We start from the raw sequence: 20,770 nt of genomic DNA, 5'->3' as shown, positions 1-20,770 counted from the left end.
CCTTATAAGAGTTTCTCTTCAGATCATATTTAAGGTTGTGCCTTTTTAAAACAATCTTGACTGGAACTTGGTGAGCCTCTTTCATCTGAAAATTCTAAATTTTTTTCAGTTCAGGGAAATTTCCTTCTGTTATTTCCTTGATTATTGCTTCTACTTTCATCTCTCCCTTTCCATCTCTCTAAATATTATATGCATAGTGGGTCTTTTCCTTTTCAGTATTTTTGTTGTTGCTGTTCCCAAGAACGCTCTCTGCTTCTGTCACCCAGCTTCATCATTTGAGTTACTGATTTTCCATCAGTCTAGATATTTATAATTTCCATTTAAAAATCTTTTCTCCTTATTTTTCTTACCTTTGTTGTGACATAATGTCTTTACAATAAAATGTACTAATTTTAAGTGTGCAATTTGAAGAGTTAGGACAAATTTATATAGTCATGTAGCTATCACCACAAACACAATGGGGAACTCTTCCTTTGCTCTAAAGAATTTCTCTCATGGCCCTTTGCTGTCAATCTCCACTTAGTATTACTGATAGAATTAAAAAGCATAATGTTGACAAATTCCTTAGCCCAATGCCTGGCATGTGAGATATAGGCAATAAATGTTAGTGTCCTCCCTTTTTCCCCTTTCCTCTTAGTAAAATGGGAAACTTCACCAAGCCTCATCAGCTTCATGCCAAACTACCTGCTTCACATCCTGCAATTCCACTCGTGGGTATACATCTGGGCAAAATGAAAACACTAATTTGAAAAGATACATGGACGTCAATGTTCATAGCAGCACTATTTACAATAGCCAACCCAAATGCCCATCAACAGAAGAATGGATAAGGAAGATGTGATATATATCACATTAAAAAAAAAAAAAAGAAGAAGAAGAAGAAGAAGAAATTCTGCCATTTGCAGCAAAGTGGATAGACGTCAAGAATATTATGCTTAGTGGAATAAGTCAGACAGAGAAAGACAAATACTGTATAATTTATATGTGAAATCTAAAAGATAATACAAATGAATGTATATGTAAAACAGAAACAGACTCACAAATATAGAAAACAAACTACTGGTTACCAATAGGGAGAGGGAAGAGAGGAGGGGCAAATTAAGGGTATGGGATTTAGAGATACAAACTACTATGTATAAAATAGATAAGCAACAAGGGTATATTGTATATCACAGGGAATTATAGCCATTACCTTGTAATAACCTATAATGAAGTATAATCTGTAAAAATACTGAATCACTATGCTCTAATAAGTATAATCTGTAAAAATACTGAATCACTATGCTCTTGAAACTAATATAATATTGTAAATCAACAATACTTCAATAAAAAAATTATTAGGAAACAAAACAAAATAAAACTACCTGATTGCAAGTCCCAACTGTAAACCTCTTGCAGAATACAAATGACTCCATTTAAATATACAGTCTTCATTCATGAGGATGTGGTCCATCTTAGATGGTAGAAAACTGAGGTGCTGTCAAACAATACACTAATTGGAATCTTTGCACAATTACCCACCTTATAATGGTGAGGTATGCAGAATGGGCAGGAGTGAAAGAAAGGTTTGAAAAGTGTGTGAAAAGGAATAACAGATGGTACTTGGGTGCAAATAGAATAGAAAAGTCTGAGAGTAAAGGAAGAAAATAGAAAATGAGAGACTCAGCATGTAAAACTAAAAAGCCCTGGGCCTTTCATCAAGGACGGTTAGAGTCTTTGGCATGGCTAATTTCCAGCTCCACTAATTACCATCTAATGGTCAATTCTGGATGCTATTCTTTATTTTCCAGGTTGGGGCTTTTCCACTCTTGCCTTTGGAATGCCATTTGAGATTCTGATATCTAAATGAATTCATGCCACACATACTCAGTTGAAAGATACTACAAAAACAACAACAACAACAACAAAAATATCTGGGTGAAATGGCAGCAAAAGACCAAACCTGCAGATGTTTCAATGCTGCTTTTATTAATTCAAGCCAGTACTTGCCAGTCAAGTACTTACTAGAACTCTGGCACATGACCAGACAGCATTCATCTGTGAAGTGGCTGGCAGCCTGGGTGCTTGCCCTATTATTTCTGAAATCAGGAAGGAATTGGATCATTGTAACTAAACTCTGTGCAGGTCAGGGATGCTACACACTTTTAAGACTCAAGTCTCAGAGTGAGATGACCCCATGATTCGGCTCTAATCCACACAGAAGTTTAATTTCAGGCACCAATGAGTCCTTGAAAACCTGCAAGACAACAAAGTCAACTCAAGTATAAATCTAGGATTTCTATATACTTAGAGGAATTCCAGGGTTCTCCTTCTCCCTCATAAGGATAGAATCTTCCCAAGTCTGGAATTGCACTCATCTTAAAGTTCATTTTATTTGCTATTAAGATGGCCACCCCCAGCTTTTTTATGGTTACTGTTTGCATGGTATATCTTTTCCCCATAATTTTCCTTTCAATTTATTTGTGCCTTTGAATCTGTCTCTTTTAGAGGACACGCAGATGGACCTTATTCTTTTATCAGTCTGACAATCTCTGACTTTTGATTTGAGTGTTCAGACCATTTACCTTTAATGTAATTATTGATATGTTCAGAGTTACATTTGCCATATTACTATTTGTTTTCTATCTGTCTCCTAGCTCATTTGTTCCTCTGTTCCCCCTTCACTGACTTCTTTTTGTTAAGCTTGTAAGATAATGATGCCAGGCCTTGTTTTTGGCAAAAATTCTTTCTTTTTCTAGGATTGTTTAAAAAATAACCCAGTTGGTTTTGCATGATAAATGGGGCCACATTTGCTATTATTCTTAGTGAGATTACTTTTCCCATCTTTCCCTATCTACTCCTTGCTCTCTACCCTGCCCCACTGCTGCTTGAAGAAGTAGTTAAAGAAGTAATTATTTGACACTTGGACTATGGAGAATTCTAGTATGGCATGCGTATATGTGTATAATGGTTATTAACTTGAGAGAATGTGGGAGTAATTTTCCTCCCTGTTGTCAACTCCAGAATGAAGGAAAGAATTTGATGGCTATCACCCTTTTAATGTGAAAAAAAACTAAGAAATGTAATGTTAAAATTTTTTAAAGTACAGGGAACCATATTCTCTGTGATTTCAAGTATGTCAAAATAGAAATATGGAAAAAATAAACATGTTTGCTCAGAAACAAGACAACTTAATGTTAGTAATTTCTGGTGCTGGTGTAATGACTGTTTTACAATCATTTTTCTGAATTCCAAACTTTTTACAATGTGAATATATTCCCTTTAACCCTAAATGATTTTTTTTCTGACCTAAAAATTGATATTTATTTAAAAATAATTCAAATAATATAGCTATTCTAAAGAAGAAAACAGAAATCACCTCCATCCCTTTTAATGTTCACTTGTATTTGGTGAACATTGTTTCTGAAATCTGCTTATGATTATCACATTAATTTTATAATCAGACATCACAAAGGGAAAGAAAAGCAAATGTTGTGTCTATGCTCCAGACTTATAGGTAATAAATTTCTATATATGTCATTTATTTTACAGAGAATATATCCAGATTCTTTCTAGTACCTGCACTGCATTTTCCTCCTGGGCAAATGGTGAAGCAGGAGAAGAATTACTTACCTCACAGTAAGAGAGAAAAGACAGCACACTGGGGCCATGTACTGACACAAATTTGGTACAGGACCTTACAAATAACCTCTTCAAAACTCAGTCTTTGTCTTCCATAAAAATACCTCCCTCACTCACCATACTGCATAGTTTGAGGATAAAACCTTTTACAAGATGAACATGTCGGGACTTCCCTGGTGGTCCAGCGGTTAAGAATCTGCCTTCCAATGCAGGAGATGCGGGTTCGATACCTGGTCAGGAAACTAAGATCCCACATGCTGCGGGGCAACTAAGCTCGCGTGCTGCAACTACTGAGCCCACATGCCACAACTAGAGAATCTGTGTGCCACAACTACAGAGCCCACACACTCTGGAGCCCACGCCACAACTAGAGTGAAGCCCACACGCCTCAACTAAGACCTGACACAGCCAAAAATAAATAAATATTAAAAAACCAAGATGAATGTGTTATTACTACTCAAACTTCTTCCTGCATTTTCTTCTAGCCCTTATATATGAAATAATTTTATTTCTTTAAACTATAAGCTGAATAGAGACAATAACTTTTTTTTTTTTACTTCTTAGTATTTTTTTGTCTTATACTATGTGGTCCAATCTATTATTGTATAGCAGACAATTTATTAATAAAACATCTCATTAGAAGAAGATATGTAGTAATAATGGATTCTGTGGTTTTTGTCTCAAGTTTGCAAAAGACTAATCACATTGCTATATTGTATACAGGAAACACCACAGACAGACTTAATTTGCTTTCTGTTTTTTCCCTTTAGAGCATCAAAGTGAAAACCTACCAAGGAGCTAAAAAAAAAAAAAGTTGGTGCATTGGAAGAAATATTAATCTTGGATAAAATTTGTGTATTTAAAATCACAGCAGTCACATTCTTCTTTGAAAGAGTCATCTTTTTAAATTTAACATATAAGACAGGATGCTCATTTACCTTGACGTAAAATACACAGCTGATGCACAAGATAAGACAGAATTATACAAAAATACCAAACCTCTGACCTCAAATCAGTATACAGGATGCACCATACATAGGACATTCAAAACACTCTTTTACTCTCTCAGCTATTTCTAATTATATCAACTTAAATCACTGTAATCTGATAACCAATTTCTTTTTTTAAATGGGTTGAAATTAGGCACTTAATAGATTACTAGAATCAACAAAGTTCGTGCTTCTTTGTTCTTGAATGCAATCAAAATATTTTCTTCTAACGAGTTGGTCCAATAAAAGTCTTGTAGAAATGCACACACCCTTAAACTATTCATTTTAATGAGTTTATTCTGAGGTAAATTAAAAAAAAAAGCAACGAATATACTTTATGTTAGACCATGCAGAAAAGTTTATTGGAGTGAGTATGATACATGCTTCAGGGCAGTAGTTATTATATGGTGTGTTTTACTTTTTAATAAAATGCACACAATTTTTTACACTGTCTGTTAACAATTTTACAACCTAATAGTAGTAACACACAGTACACCAATCTCCTTTCAGGCTGGTGCTCCTGATAAGGAACGCACAGGGGGGCTCTCGTAACCTGAATAAAGGCAGTGGTGTCTCTCAATTAAACACTAAGTATCGGGATGTACTGTGTGAAGTGCTTCTGGAACGAAGAAGATCTGAGCTGTTGTTACTTCAAATGATTGCTTTTACTTGAGCTAAAGCACGTTAAACTTCAGGAAATTAGCCCTAGTTAATAGACAGGTTAAGAATATACTTTTACTCTTATTTAATCAACAATTTACTTGTGTGAAGTACATGTGTTAGTATTGTAGCCAGGTATGATGTGGGCTAAGGAAGCTTACAGTATTTTTGAGGAGTAATGGTGTGTACATAAAAGATGAATAGCTTCATCCCCTCCCTCTCCCTCTCCCCACATTTTTTTTTCTGTCTCTCAAAATGCAAGACACCTCGGGGGCATGGCAGGAAGACTGTCACCTGTCATTGGACCTATGATGCTAAGATCTCTCAGAAAGCCACAATTAGTGTGACGTGTGGTGACTTCCTTCTGCTTGGCTACTCTGTAGCAGAAAGAAACAATTATGATACTCACTTTTCCCCATCTAATCCTCTTTCCGCTTTTTTTTTTTAATTTATTTATTATTTATTTATTATTTATTTATTTTTGGCTGTGTTGGGTCCCAGTTTCTGCGTGAGGGCTTTCTCCAGTTGCGGCAAGCGGGGGCCACTCTTCACCGCGATGCGCGGGCCTCTCACCATCGCGGCCTCTCCCGTTGCGTTGCACAGGCTCCAGACGTGCAGGCTCAGTAGTTGTGGCTCACGGGCCCAGCAGCTCCGCGGCATTTGGGATCCTCCCAGACCGGGGCTCGAACCCGTGTGCCCTGCATTGGCAGGCAGATTCTCAACCACTGCGCCACCAGAGAAACCCTCTTTCCACTTCTTGAAAAACAGGACTGGAGACAGGGACTGTCTGTAGGAGATTGTTGAATCCTGCCTTTCATTCTGTCATTTGGAAGATTTCTTTTGAAAGTTTTGTCCCCAATCTCTATGCATAGATCAAACTGAAATAAAAGGTTAAACACTGAGTCTCAGTCTCTTGCAGGAAAGCTCCTGAAATTCCAGACTTAGTCTTTTTTCATCAAGATGTGACTTCAAATATGGTAAGATCAAACATAATCATAGTTATGAGTGTCACTGGTATCTGCCTAGTATATTGCCGTGATTTCCATGGTGTGTCAGATAATTAAAGGATTTCCAAGCCTCAACTCACCAGTAAAGAACATCTAGATCTCAAGGCCCTGCAAGGAGTACCAGGCTTAGAATGGCCTTGCCAAGAAGACCCAACTTAAAACCAAACATCCCCACTGTACAGTTGAGAAGAGAAGCAGCCAGCTGGGAGGCAGAAAGCAGAGAGATCCTGCAAATGGGCCCTGGGTCCTACTGCCCAGTCTTCATGGTATTGAAATTCTCTAGCCTGTGATGGGAGGAAAATGCAAGGAAGTCTTGCGTAAAGTTCTGAACTCATTAGCTACGGCAGAAAGCCTTTAATATATTTTAAAAGGAAAAAAAAAAAAAAGCTGATCTCAAAGCAAGGAGTCCAACATTAGAAATGAGAACTTATCCTTGTATATTTTTCACTATGGTAAAATTTCAGCACGTGCTTACGTGTGTGTCTGATGTGGGAGGGCTGATCCTGGGATGTAGTGGATTTGGGAGCTCAGGCCATTTATAGCAGCAGAGGATCCATTCTCATCAGTTAAGAACTGGACCTCCTGGGCACCACATGCTGTAGGGGACAATGCACCTGGGGCTGAAGAGCTGGCACATGCTTCTTTACTTTTCCTCAAGGTTGATGGTTAAAGGCTGTTACTTGGAATTGCTAAATTCAAGGTTAAATTTTAATATGAGGATCAAAAATACTCGTTCACCAGATTACAATGTTAGATTTTAACTCTCTTTTTATTGTTCTACTTAAGATGTTGACAACAGTGCTCCCATTGAAACGGCAGCCTTTAGCCTTTAGTAATGCACTGCAAAGTTCACTTCCAGTGGCGGTTTCAGAACTTCTGGGTAGGAGGTATTTAGAGACAGCAGTCTGATTGGAAGGGCTGTCTAGTGGATTCACCTGGAAGTTGTGTTTGCGTTAAAATGCCTGCTGTTTACAGTTGAATTGGAAATTTTAGTTAGAAAGTAGCATCATTTCCAGGATTTTAAAGCTCTTCTTTTCATTTTTTAGATTATAATTTCCATGGGTGAGGATGGGGATTAGGGGAGTGCTGATGGAGACCCACCAAAGGGCTAAATCCTGCCAGCTCCCCACTGGCGTAGCTGCTGATAGCGTCCCAATAACAGTTTGTAAATTTCTTCAAGCTGTTTCACCTCTTCAAGCCTTTCATTTTGTCCCTATTACATTTACCATACCAACCCTTTAGATTGCCACGGAACGGAGGACTGACATCCTGTGTAAATGATCAAATCACAGAAGCTGGTATTCATAGCAAACAGAGCACACGTTTTAAACAGATTTTTCTCTAGTAGTCTTCTTGAAAATCTCCCTTGGGTGAGAAGACTAATCTAATGGAGGGAGACTTGAGAAGTGTTGAAAATCAATAAAGGATACATAGGATACTATTATTTTTAAAAGGCTGATTTGCCAGAAGCCTCTTTATTTGAACAATACTGTGACTGTACTGGGCACACGGACCATGCTCTGAGCCTGGGTCTTTCTTAGTTTTCTCACTGTTGTGCAGAGCAAGACAGTTAATTCACACTGAGCAGATAACAACATGTTTGACAGAGAGGATATCCTGTAGGAAAGTGCAGTGCATAGACGTGGTGGGCAGCCCTCACACAGTGCAAGCCGTGGCCCTTCGGGGGGCCGCCTGGAGAGAACATGCCAGCCCTTCTCTCAGCTTCTCCTTCCACCCAGGTTTACTCAAGCACTATGCAACCACCTTTTGCTTTGGTGCAAATATTTGTTTTCTAATTGAGCCTAGATATTGGTTTTATAAGAGGTAAAATTATAAATTATTGTGGTTGAGTAAACATCAAATTTTGTAAAATATGTCCTCCCACAAGCCTCATTTCAAGCACAGTTATGACATAAAAAATATTCAGAGATTAAATTGCCCATGAATCTAGTGCTCGGAGAAAATAATTGAACAAATTGGATCACTGAAATTCAAACTGGGTCATAGAAATTACAAATATTTACAAAGGATGACCTTTCACAGTATGGCTGCAGGGCTCTGGATTCCGAGAGAAAGTGAAACAGCTTCTTTGTGGTTGTGTAGTTCTGATTTTCACTGCGTTACCCTTTATATATACATATATATTGCTTCCAACTCCTTTTCCTGCAAGTTCATATCATTTTATTAACATTAAAGGAAGACTATAATTTTAGAAATTGAAATTGAAGAATGGGAAACTATGTAGCACTTTGCTGGGTTTGAGATCAATGTTTTAAGAATAATTTGAAATATGATTGTATTGTGCATGTTTGTGTGTGTATATATATATATATATATACATGTTACATTTCTATTTATCTATCATCTATATCTATCTATCATCTATATCTATCCATCTATCATCTATATCTATCTATCCATCTATCATCTATATCTATCTATCATCTGTCATCTATCTATCTTCTGTCTATCATTGTCATCTAATCTATCTCAATGGTGCACTGAAGCTAGCTCATACTGGTTCATGAGAACTGACAAATACATTTTCAGGAATTCTGCAAGCTGGTTAGGGCTATGTTGGTAGCTTGAAAATGGCTGTGACAAAACTAGTTAGACCATGAAAACTGGTAAATGACACAAATCAGGGATTTTTTTCCTCCTGGAGAGCCAGTTGTTCAATAATTTACCAATATACCATTGTAGGCTTGGTATGGAAAGGGACTTCATACATAGTTCAGTCCACAGTGGAAGAAATAATTAATTCTAAAAAATACCAAAGTTAAAAAAAGAAACTATTTTGCAATTTAATTTAATGAATAAGCTCATAAATTGTCTTAAATATCACTTTTCTTATTAAATGTTTTAAAATAAAATAATAGAGTTTAGTATATTTCTTAATCATTGTCTCTGTTTTAGGACACCTGTACAAAGCTAACTTAGGACATCTCGACTTATTAATTTAGTCAAAATAATAATTCTACATTTATGATTTTTAGATAGTTGCATAAATGTATGCTAAAGTTAAATATTAATGAAAGTGAAAACTATATGCAAAGTGGATGAATCAAACTTTTCTTGTGGTGTAGTTTTTGTGTGTTTATTTCTTGTAAACTCTGTTATTTGGTGTTGAGGTATTTTTTCCCCAATTTGTGTCCATGCACGCATGCGTGCGTGTGTGCATGTGTGTTTATACACACACGCACAGATGCACAGACACATACATACATAAACCTCAACAGATCACAATATTAAGGAAATAGGGTATCTGGCTCATTTAATATTCTACTTAGAAACCAGGAATGAATTATGTTAAAAACTGTGCTGAGCTTATAAGTAGCTCTTTGATTTGGCCAAACAGCTTTTCCTCTCTTTTCTAAAATGTTAAAAATGCCATCTTTTCTATTTTTCCCCTTTAGGTTAACAACATGTTTAGTTGAAATGTGCATAGTCCTGGTTCAGTAAATACTTTGCCTAGGAGTCAGAGGACAAGTGTGAATTTTTAAAAATTTTATCTATTCGATTTATTTCTAAGAATGTGCTGAGCTTGGATCAGAGCAGGTTGTGCACTGGAGTTGTGTACCATGGTGACTGAATATGAGAGACCTGAGTTTGTTGGGCAAAGAAAGGACAGGTGGAAAGAATGATTTCGGAACCTGGAGATAGATAGCAGGCATGAAGAAAATTCTAAAACTGGACACTTCTGAGCAATCACAGGCCAGGAAGAGGATACCAAATCTCTGGAAAAACTTAGCCTTTCTTCTAGCTACTGAGGACCTCAGCACTCCCCAGGTGCATATCTTTGACCATCAGGATCTCAGAAGTAGATGTAGAGAGCCACGAGGTAGGTTGCCTCTGAGTCCACAGATAATTCCCTGGAAATTAGTTTTTAAAAATTAAATGTATGGCATTTAATTTCTCCATTGATTTGCTGCTTTTTGAGAAAAGTAGAGGCCAGGACTTTCCAGATAAGTACAGGTTCTGATCTTGTGATGGTCAATCGGGTAGAGAGACGGAGTTGTTGCAGAAGTATCAGAAAATTTTACAGCAGTAGTTCACATGTACATTCATTCATTGTTTTTTCCCCTAAGAAATGGAGCAACCTAGGAGCTTATGCTACAGTAGAGTCCGATGCACCACGGTGATTACTTCAAGAACAAAGAAGCTCATACGAAGGTGTGATGTCTTTCTGTTGGTGCGAGGTTTCAAACTTGAAATTCTTTAAAATACGTTTCCGGAGATCTATTTAAACATTGATATGCCACACTCAAAAAGCAGTGGCTTGTTGGTAAAATGCAATACTGAAATGGAATACTGCTTTTTCATAAAAAGAAGAACCGCATTTGGAAAATTAAATATCTTTAAAAATATTAAAAATAAACATACTCTCACAGCTTGAGGGTTTGAATGAACCATGTACCAAGGAGTTGAGACAATTCCTACTTTGGGTTACATCCTGGGACCCCCTCACGTTCAAAAGATGACCAGCATTTCTGCGGCATCCATCTACATTGTCAGTTCCATTCAGAAACCATTTTAGCATATCCCACACACAACGTGACTTGTCATGACAAATCACTGTTATGCCACATAAAACTGCTGTGCTTTTTCAGTATAAAAGAGTTTTGAGTTTTAGAGTTCAATACCAAAATTAGGCGTGTTCTGTAAAAGCTTAAATTAATCCATTCAGTGCACTTGCTTTTAAACAAGTCTATCTTGATTTTCTATCCTAGATAGAATTTCAGCTCAATTGCACTATTTTCCAAACACTTTGGAAAGAAATCTTTCCAAGTATAGAACCCAACACAAAGATGCTGAATATATTCTCTGTGATTTAATTCTATTTTCAGTCCATATTGTATATAGACTCCACCTGGGAAATTTTTCTCATTTAAATGTGGGGAAGAGATCTTCTTCAGGTAAAATTCCTTTCTTGGCATTTACAAATATTGACCATCATGCTAAATGTGGATATCCATCAGGAATCAATGGAAAAAGCTTAATTTATATTATTTTGAAAGTAAATGTTTCAATGATCATAAAAATCTTTTTATGTGTTCCTTAAATACTTTGAATGGTGATTTAATATATAAACATATTTGTACAGGTTATTTTTCATCTTCAAAACACTTTGTAATTTTGCTTAAATACTCAACAAAAATGAGTAATTATTTTAAAATATTTTTCAACATTTTATAAAATAAATCTTTAATGTATTGGTTTTGGATCTTGCTTGATCTGTCATTTTCTAAGTGATTAATCCCTGATGGATTACACAGAGTTATGTGACTATGTCTTTAATTGTATTTATAAATTTCTTGTCACATATTTGAGGCAAACCTGAGGATAGATCACTGAATAATTATTTCTTCTCTTCTAAAATATTTCATTTCTCCATTTTCTTCTTTAGTGGTCTTTTGAAGAATCCAATCTGTTGAGAAAATACCAAACATAATACAATTAGTTATTTGAATTTAGGTAATAAATACTAATCTCAGATAAAATTTAGTTTAGTAAAATGTTAGCAATTGTGGGCATACAAATAATATAATCAAGAGGTATTTTTTTCATTGATCTATTAAGTAATACTGAATGTCAAGAAATGACATTTATCAAATTGTTATTTCATTTTTAACTTTTTTGTAAATTAAATATATCATGTCTCCTAGTAAAAACTAGTATATGTAGCAAAATAACTTAAAGGGTTTTGGAAAAATATTTTGGGAGACATACAAACTGCAGTTAGCTGGCACTGTCTCTACTTTGCCATCACCTTTCTTTTTCAGGGATGTGGCAGAGAAATTTCCATCAAGTAACTGATGGTCATAAATTGAGGTAATTATTGCTGATGGTGAATCTCGTAGGTACACTATGGCTAAGGGGCTGGGGAGGATTTCTGAGTTGTCTGGATTAACTTTAAATGTGTTAGCACATCTGTCTATATAGGCTTGACATAAAGAGTCTCTTGAAAACACCCTGTATCATTTGGATATGAAAATGAAGTCATTGAACATATGAAAAATTTCACGTAGTGGTGAATGTGGGTCCCTTTTCATTATGCTTTGTGATATGGGGCATCATAAAAATTACAAGTGCTTTATTATTTCCAATTAAAGAGTTTAATAAAAATAAGGATAGGAGGGTTTCTCTGGTGGCGCAGTGGTTGAGAATCTGCCTGCCAATGCAGGGGACACGGGTTCGAGCCCTGGTCCGGGAAGATCCCACAGGCCACAGAGCAACTAGACCCGTGCACCACAACTACTGAGCCTGCGCGTCTGGAGCTTGTGCTCCGCAACAAGAGAGGCCGCCACAGTGAGAGGCCCGGGCACTGCGATGAAGAGTGGCCCCTGCTCGCTGCAACTAGAGAAAGCCCTCGCACAGAAACGAAGACACAACACAGCCAAAAATTAAATAATTAATTAATTTAAAAAAAAAACAAAAAACAAAAAAACCTTCCCTGAGCAAAGGTGCAGTCTAGGGCAGGATCCTCTACACCTATGTTTAAAAAAAAAAAAAAAAAAAAAAAGATAGGAGCTAGAAGGTACCTTTGCAATATTCTAATCTAAAATGGATATTTAAAAAAAAGAAATTAAAAAAAGGGTCCTAGAGAAGTGTTCTTTTTTTAAATTTGTATTTGTTTTTTTTTTAATTTGAGAGTGGATTATAATAGTTCAAGCAAAGACAGTGAGTTAATTCTTTGAAAGTGTGGTATTTTCATGTCATTTTAATCATGAAGTTATGGTAAATTATGCAAGGGAATTATATATTAAAAAAATAATTATTGAACAATTGAGAGCTTCGAGGGCCTAAATGGTCAAACATATGCAGTTTTAAATTAGAGAAATTTTACTCAGGGCTTTATGTCTTTCTCCATGCCAGAATCTAGTTGGTGGTAGACGTCACAGAAAAGGTGACAACAGAACAAATGAACATGAAGAAACAATAAATGTGTCTCCCTTAGAATGCCAGTTCTCTTGCATGTATCAGGCCTTTTCCTTTGAGCCAACTATAAAAGTTCTGGATTCACAAACCATTAAGCCCTTTAACTTGTACCTGCATGTTCTGAAAATAAATCAGACAAGGCTTTTACAAAAGCAAGTGGTGAATCATGACTTTTCTCTTTCCTGCCTCGCCCAGTTCCTGATCTTTTCTTCTTCTTTCTCAAGTCTTTTTGCTTCTTTTCAACCTTCCTTTGCTTTCACATGTCAAATGCTTTATTTTAAAGCTGAATTTCTGTTATCTAAACTTTTCCACCCAACTGATTCTATTAACATTGGGTTTTCAGTGGAAGTTGGGTGATTAGAGAGGAGATTAGGAAAATACAGTTTATAGCTTCAAACTGAACAGGGCCAATACTAGTCAACATTTGCGACAAGTTAAGTGTGTTTTGAGCACCCAGACTTTCTTGGTAGCTTTCGCTTTCCTTCTTTTTCTTTTTGTATTTACTCAGTGATCTTATTTGTGTCCCCCTAGTTCAAAACCCTGTGGCAAAGGTCTGATTAAACAGTCCTTGGCAGAAATACACACTCAATGACTTTAATATAGAATAAATGTTGAATGAAACATTTATATTAACATATAAAAGACTAGATGGCAGTGCTATTCCCCATCCACACTCCCTAAGGATATGCATGTTGGATGAGGAACAAAGCTTTGGGATTAGTAAGTAAATCATCAAGGGTGGATCAGACATCAGTATGAGATCAAGTTAAGAGGAACGATCTGATTTCTCGGGGATCCTCTGTGGACCGAGTCTCATTCTACCCTGTTGGTTATATTGACTTGACTGGGCGTCTCCCTTATTGTGTGGTACCATATTTCAGGACATGTTTCCCAACCTATTTAAACCTGTGTCCTCTACAAGCCTTCTCCCTTCAACATCAAGTATATTAAGCACCTACTAAGATTTTGTCAAGCTTCAATCTCTGCTATGCATGCTACGAAGGTAAAGCTATAAAGACTGTGCCTTTTTTTTTTTTTAAACATCTTTATTGTAGTATAATTGCTTTACAATGGTGTGTTAGTTTCTGCTTTATAACAAAGTGAATCAGTTATACATATTCATATGTTCCCATATCTCTTCCCTCTTGCATCTCCCTCCCTCCCACCCTCCCTATCCCACCCCTCTAGGTGGTCACAAAGCACCGAGCTGATCTCCCTGTGCTATGCGGTTGCTTCCCAATAGCTATCTATTTTACATTTGGTAGTGTATATATGTCTATGCCACTCTCTCAGAATGGGAGAAAATATTTGCAAATGAAGCAACTGACAAAGGATTAATCTCCAAGATTTACAAGCAGCTCATGCAGCTCAATAACAAAAAAACAAACAACCCAATCTAAAAATGGGCAGAAGACCTAAATAGACATTTCTCCAAAGAAGATATACAGATTGCCAACAGACACATGAAAGAATGCTCAACATCATTAATCATTAGAGAAATGCAAATCAAAACTACAATGAGATATCATCTCACACCGGTCAGAATGGCCATCATCAAAAAATCTACAAACAATAAATGCTGGAGAGGGTGTGGAGAAAAGGGAACACTCTTGCATTGTTGGTGGGAATGTAAATTGATACAGCCACTATGGAGAACAGTATGGAGGTTCCTTAAAAAACTAAAAATAGAACTACCATACGACCCAGCAATCCCACTACTGGGCATATACCCTGAGAAAACCATAATTCAAAAAGAGTCATGTACCACAATGTTCATTGCAGCTCTATTTACAATAGCCAGGACATGGAAGCAACCTAAGTGTCCATCAACAGATGAATGGATAAAGAAGATGTGGCACATATATACAATGGAATATTACTCAGCCATAAAAAGAAATGAAATGGAGGTATTTGTAGTGAGGTGGATGGAGTTAGAGTCTGTCACAGAGAGTGAAGTAAGTCAGAAAGAGAAAAACAAATACCGTATGCTAACACATATATATGGAATCTAAGGTAAAATAAAGGTCCTGAAGAACCTAGTGGCAAGACGGGAATAAAGACACAGACCTACTAGAGAATGGACTTGACAGGGTAAGACTGTGCCTTTTGAAATGGAATTCCAGCTCTAGGAGGAACCTTTGGCCTGTTCCCTGCACAAAGTCTCAGACTGAGAATTTTGATGAACTTCCAGACTGGTGGGATTTGGAAGAAGAAGGAAGAAAGGATAGTCCTGAGGTTTCTGGTCCATATCTAGTTAGTCTAAAAAGATGCCTGGGGATGAGAGTAGCTCTTCTGAGCCTACCACAGACCAAATTCTTCAGGGAGGTTCGAGCAGGAGGAGGGCCAATTAATCTTTTCAGTAGAATGGAGCTGCTGAAAGTCTGAATCCAACCGGGGGTTCTCACTCCAGTACCAAATATATTTATACATTTCAGAGAGTTTATGACCCTCTTAAACAAAACCCAATTCCTGGAGCTCCAGAGTGAAGAGCCTTGCCTCATAGCCTGCAGCGGTGGGACATATTGGATAAGGGGTGGGCTTTGCAGATAGAGCATTGCTTGAACCCAGTCCCTTACTAGCTGGTAACTCTTGGAAGAGTTACTCTCTGTTTGCTTCAGTGTCCCCAAGGGTAAAATGTAGTTAAAATACTCAGTTGAAAAGGTTGTAAGGAAAACAGAGTGAATAGAAGCAAGAGAGAACATAGAGCGAGGGGGCTCATAGTGTTGACACAAAAGTGAAATGCCCAGATTCAGATCTTTACTTTGAAACTGACAAACCATGTGGCCTTGGGAAACATATTTAACGTTTCTATGCCTCAGTTTCCTCGCTTACAAAATGAGGTCCATAAGAGTGTCTTCCCCATAGGGTTGATGTTAGTATCTAAGTGGAAAAGCTTAAAACAGTTCCTGGTATATAGTAAACACTCAGTAAGTGCTAGTTCCCTTCCCTTCTACTGTGGAATCACCTTTCTCATTGCTGGAGCTTCCACTGATGTGTCTGCTGACTAACTATACCTACTGGTCAGGACAGGCCAAGGCTGTTAAATGATCTTTCTTTGGGCTTAAAAAGAAGATCTAAGAAGCAATCAGAATGTGTCATCGAAACATCTCCTGGATGGAAGAATGTGTTTGTTTTTATACTTATGCTTTTTTCAGACTGATGACCAAAAAACAGGTGGCTGAAACTTATTTGTTAGTTTTAAAAAGAGGTATACAACTAGAGAGACTATCCAAATAGTCAGCTCTGGCTTTCCTCTTCTCTTGGCAGTGGTGTCCTAAAACTATAGGAGCAAGTGCTGTGCTTAGAAGACCGTACTGAAAGAAATCAACAGTAAAATCTCCTATTACAGGTGCATATGAACAAAGAAACCAAATTCTACATTTCAAGCACAACCTTGACACCACTAAGCCGGGCCTTGGGTACCACAGTGTGGCAAAGCCAGGTATTACAGACAGAGCACGGATACCCTGTAAAGTAGGAGGAAGAGCTGGAGGTTTGAGGTGGTGGAGAATTCTGTCCTGGAGACTTTGCTGGAGAAAAACAATGGATTCTACTTACTGAAATAAATGCTCCTGATATACATGGCTTTGTTCATCTTCTCTGAGAGTAACCCCCCCAAAGAGGAAGTTAAGTCATTATAACTAACGTTAGTCAGAAAGGATAGGAACAGTTGGTAATTTGGTGGGAGAGAAATTTGTTATTTAAACTATTTGATTAAAAGATAATTCTGTTGCTCAGGCATCAGAAAAATGAATATGTAACCACAATCTGTAGTTTTAACATAGTTTAGCTTTTAAACAAAACAATAAGTAAAATATAGGGTGATATATGGTAGAATAAATGCCAATTTGATATTTAACTAGAAAAATATTAAATTTAACTTTTTATGAGATTTTATGCTCTATTAAATTTATCCTAAAAGCTATCATTTCAGTTCTGCTTAATTTGAAAAAAGATACAGCTAAGTGTTTGAAAAATTTTGCGTATCTCAGTTTAAGCAAAACATCTATGTAAATATAGAGATTGACCCGACAGAAAATAGATGGTTACTCAGTTTTACAGGAGGATTTGAAACAGGAGTCTATGCAACTATAAGATTTCCGTTTCATCGACTAATTGAATAAATCTCTCATTTCTCACTCAGGCATGCAACTATTGCATAAAATGTGGTATTTTTATATAGTAAAGAAGCATTTACTTTTTAAGATACATAGAGATACGTGATTAGGATAGGGTTTATCTTAACCATAATTTTGTTGCTATATATTCTTAAATTGACATAGGAATTCATTTTTTTTCTATAAAAGAGAGTTTTCATTCTTCTCTGCTTATAAAAGTAATGCATACTTAATTTAAAATTTCCAGTGTTATAGACAAATGAAGATCCCCTATAATCCTAACCTCTAGAGAGATCTTCCATAATTTTTGGATATGTCTATTATTTTTTCTTGTACAAAAGTGGGATCAAGTTGTGCACAATGTATGAGATATACATTTTTCTTTTTAATTTTGTCTTGGTTATCATTTCAATTGCTGTGTGATACTATATTTCACAGCATGGATAAATCACAATTTGTTTCACCAATATGCTGTTGACAATTGAAGTAGAAAAGTCAAAGGAACTTTGGTTCTTACCTTCCACAGTGCTAATATGAGCAGCATTAATAGCAATAATCCAGCAAAAGCACTCAACAGGATAACCCATAACGGCACTCTGCCTGGTAGCCCATCTTTGGATATTTGAATAGCAAGCTGAAAATTATTAAACAAGATTGTTAACGTTGATAAACACCTATTAGAACTCTCAGTACACTGAGTTCTTTCAGGCTATAATTTTCTACCAAACAGTGTACTTAATCTCATTACTACATACAGAGAAAACAATGAGTTCATATTTTAAAATGCCCTGCATCTATTCTAAATCTCTAACCATGTCATATTCATTATTACCAAAACAATTTTATAATTTTATCCTTCAGAAATTTATACATAAAGAGTAAACTATCTATGAATCAGAATTCTCAATGGTAGAGGTGAATTTAACTCAGGGAGAACTAACAGTATTATATGCTTTAAAGATTTATTAGTAGTCTTCACTGCATCATCACAATAGCATAAGTTTGGGCTGGAACGTCGTCACAGGTTATTGACATATAAACCTGAGTACGTCTTCTAATTCTAACTGTAACTTTAATTCTAATTCTAATGTGCTTTATTTTTTGTTTACAAATTGAGGTATAATTTTCATATAGTAAGATGCATAAATCTCAATGTACAGATAAATGAATTCGTGCATACATCGCCCCAGTATGTTTTTTAATTATACCACACTGTCTATTCTAGTTGACATACTCTTAGCATCTTTAAATTAGGTCTTAACTGAAGTAAATCTTGAAGGAGACAGCTTTTAGAGTTCCAGCTGCTCAAGCTCTCTCAGTGTGGCACCCAAACCTCAGTGAAACTTGTCTGCCCTGCATCCCATCCCTTAGGTTTCTGAGAAAAAAACTAATTCAGGGTAGCTATCAATGACCAATAGCTCAAGGTTCTGCATCTCGGTTTAATGGGGAACATCTCAATTCTTTAACCTGGAGGGGAAGAGTAGGGGTTAAAAAAAAAGAAACTAACAGGGGAGATATTTGTATACAGTGGATATTGATCCAAACCCCTCAAATGGCTCCGGGTAGGTCACTGCCCATGCATCCGAAAGACAGAGCTGGCAGGAGTACAGATGTACAGAGAATCAGACCTTTGAAGATAGACTTTAAACACATCTAAAACATTTCCTTGAACTTAGAGGTGCAGAAAGGGAAGTCTGGATGGGATCAGTGACTTCCCCAAGATCACGGAACTACAAAATGATCATTTTTAGTGATTTTAACAATTTAAGTATAATTTTTCTTTAGGATAAAATGTAAAATAAAGAGCTCCATGCGGAATTTTAAACTAACATTCAGGGGAAATAAAGCTAACTGTAATATTTTAACAATACATATTTAGGAATCAAATATACTCTTTTCCAATATAATATATACTCATATTTTTTGATGCTTACTGGCGAAATTTTAGCTTCTCTACATGTGGAACAACTTTTCATTTATTGGGCTAAGTGCTCTTTATAAAGTAAGTAAACATTATATCCAGATATTCTATGTATCTATTCTTTAAAGGTAAATATTTATCAGAGGTCACTGGAATTATTTAAAATAGGTACTAATTTGAAATAAAAAAATTAAAACATCAGTGTTAGGCAGCTTCCAAATAGAATTTTATGACATGATATCCACATGAAATATTTAAATTCTCATGATAAAAGGGTGAATTATGCTGAAGTGCTCACATCTATAACAGGTATTCTGGCCTTACTTTATAACAGGACGAGAAAAAAATGCACACCATTTTATTTTTACCCAGGACTCCAGCGTGAATTTGTATTGGGGAATAGTACTTCATTTTTGTTTCAAATTTCCCAATGACTAAATGAAGAAAACTTTTAAAATTTTACATGTATTCCTATACAGTATAAAGACACTTTCTGTAAAGAAATTGTTTTTTCTAGTCTGTTCTTCAGATGTCAACTACATTTTATAATATTGGTTTTTAAGGAGGAAAATTACTAATGCATCATTTGTTATCAAGGTGAGAGTAAAAACATCAATTTACTGTGATAATTATAAGTAATCAAGTCAAACACAGCATGATAATTGTAAATATCATGGTTTTTCCCAGTTTCTTACAAAGAAGAATGAGACTGAAATCACACTTGAAGCTAATCAAGTGTAATTTGAAGCAGAAAGTGTCTGTCACTTATTGAGAGCAGTGCTAGTCACTGCTTTAGGGACTGTAAGTAAATATAAAACACATGTTACAAACAGAGTGAAATGTATAATGTTTTCAAAACTTGGAGTCGCACTTACCTCTCTTTTTTGATTGCCAGCACTTAAAACTAGTGATGTATTTTCACTCTGAAGTTCTGCCCTTACAGTAAGATTTAAGCTGGAAAAATGTGCCTGAAAAGCAAACAGGATTTACTACTTTCAATATATTGAGCTAATCACATTGAGAGCTAGTCATGTTTTCGTGCAATTTTTCAAACTAAAATTTTTCTGAGAGACTGAAACACTGGTTTAACATCCAGATGGAACTGATGGTATGAAATGATGACTGTGTATCCACCATTCCTCTCTGCACTCAAATTCTCACTTAGATCCTTGTTATAGAATGGGGAATTTTTCTGAATAACACAGTTTCTATTCAGATTTATCCTTCGCAAAACAAACTCCAAACTCTGCCCTCCTTTTATGTAGATGGATATGGAATAGCTACTCTCTGGTAATGAGGTTTACATAGGAGCTTGTTTAGGATTAAGCATGAAATTACCAATATTCAACAGTTTGTGACTTACGAAAATAGCAACTTAATATGATTAAATCTAAAAATGGAAATTTCATATAAACAACAAAATACTTCTAATAGGGAAACAAATAATATAAAATACAATGGATTAAGTTTTAAAGAGCTAGTTGTCAGATGGATTTGACTTTATTAGGGGTTAAA

The 20,770-nt window shown here is 36.1% G+C and overlaps 1 protein-coding gene across 1 annotated transcript in view; it reads right to left on the bottom strand.

Annotated features, from left to right (window-relative positions):
• Nucleotides 1–7,027: 7,027 nt before the first annotated feature.
• The window catches only part of ITGA1 (integrin subunit alpha 1), a 166,781-nt gene continuing 153,038 nt past the window's right edge, over nt 7,028–20,770 (bottom strand). Inside the window, exons 27-29 of the mRNA XM_007195573.3 lie at nt 20,131–20,223; nt 17,852–17,968; nt 7,028–11,705 (exon numbers count right to left, since the gene is read on the bottom strand). Coding sequence (XP_007195635.2) covers nt 11,661–11,705; nt 17,852–17,968; nt 20,131–20,223 — 255 coding nt within the window. The 3' untranslated portion in view covers nt 7,028–11,660. The remainder of the gene's footprint in view (nt 11,706–17,851; nt 17,969–20,130; nt 20,224–20,770) is intronic.

Source organism: Balaenoptera acutorostrata, chromosome 2 (assembly GCF_949987535.1).
Source record: "Balaenoptera acutorostrata chromosome 2, mBalAcu1.1, whole genome shotgun sequence".
NCBI lineage: Eukaryota > Metazoa > Chordata > Mammalia > Artiodactyla > Balaenopteridae > Balaenoptera > Balaenoptera acutorostrata.
The sequence above is the reverse complement of the archived record's forward strand: the minus strand, read 5'-3'. Positions and strand labels throughout refer to the sequence as shown.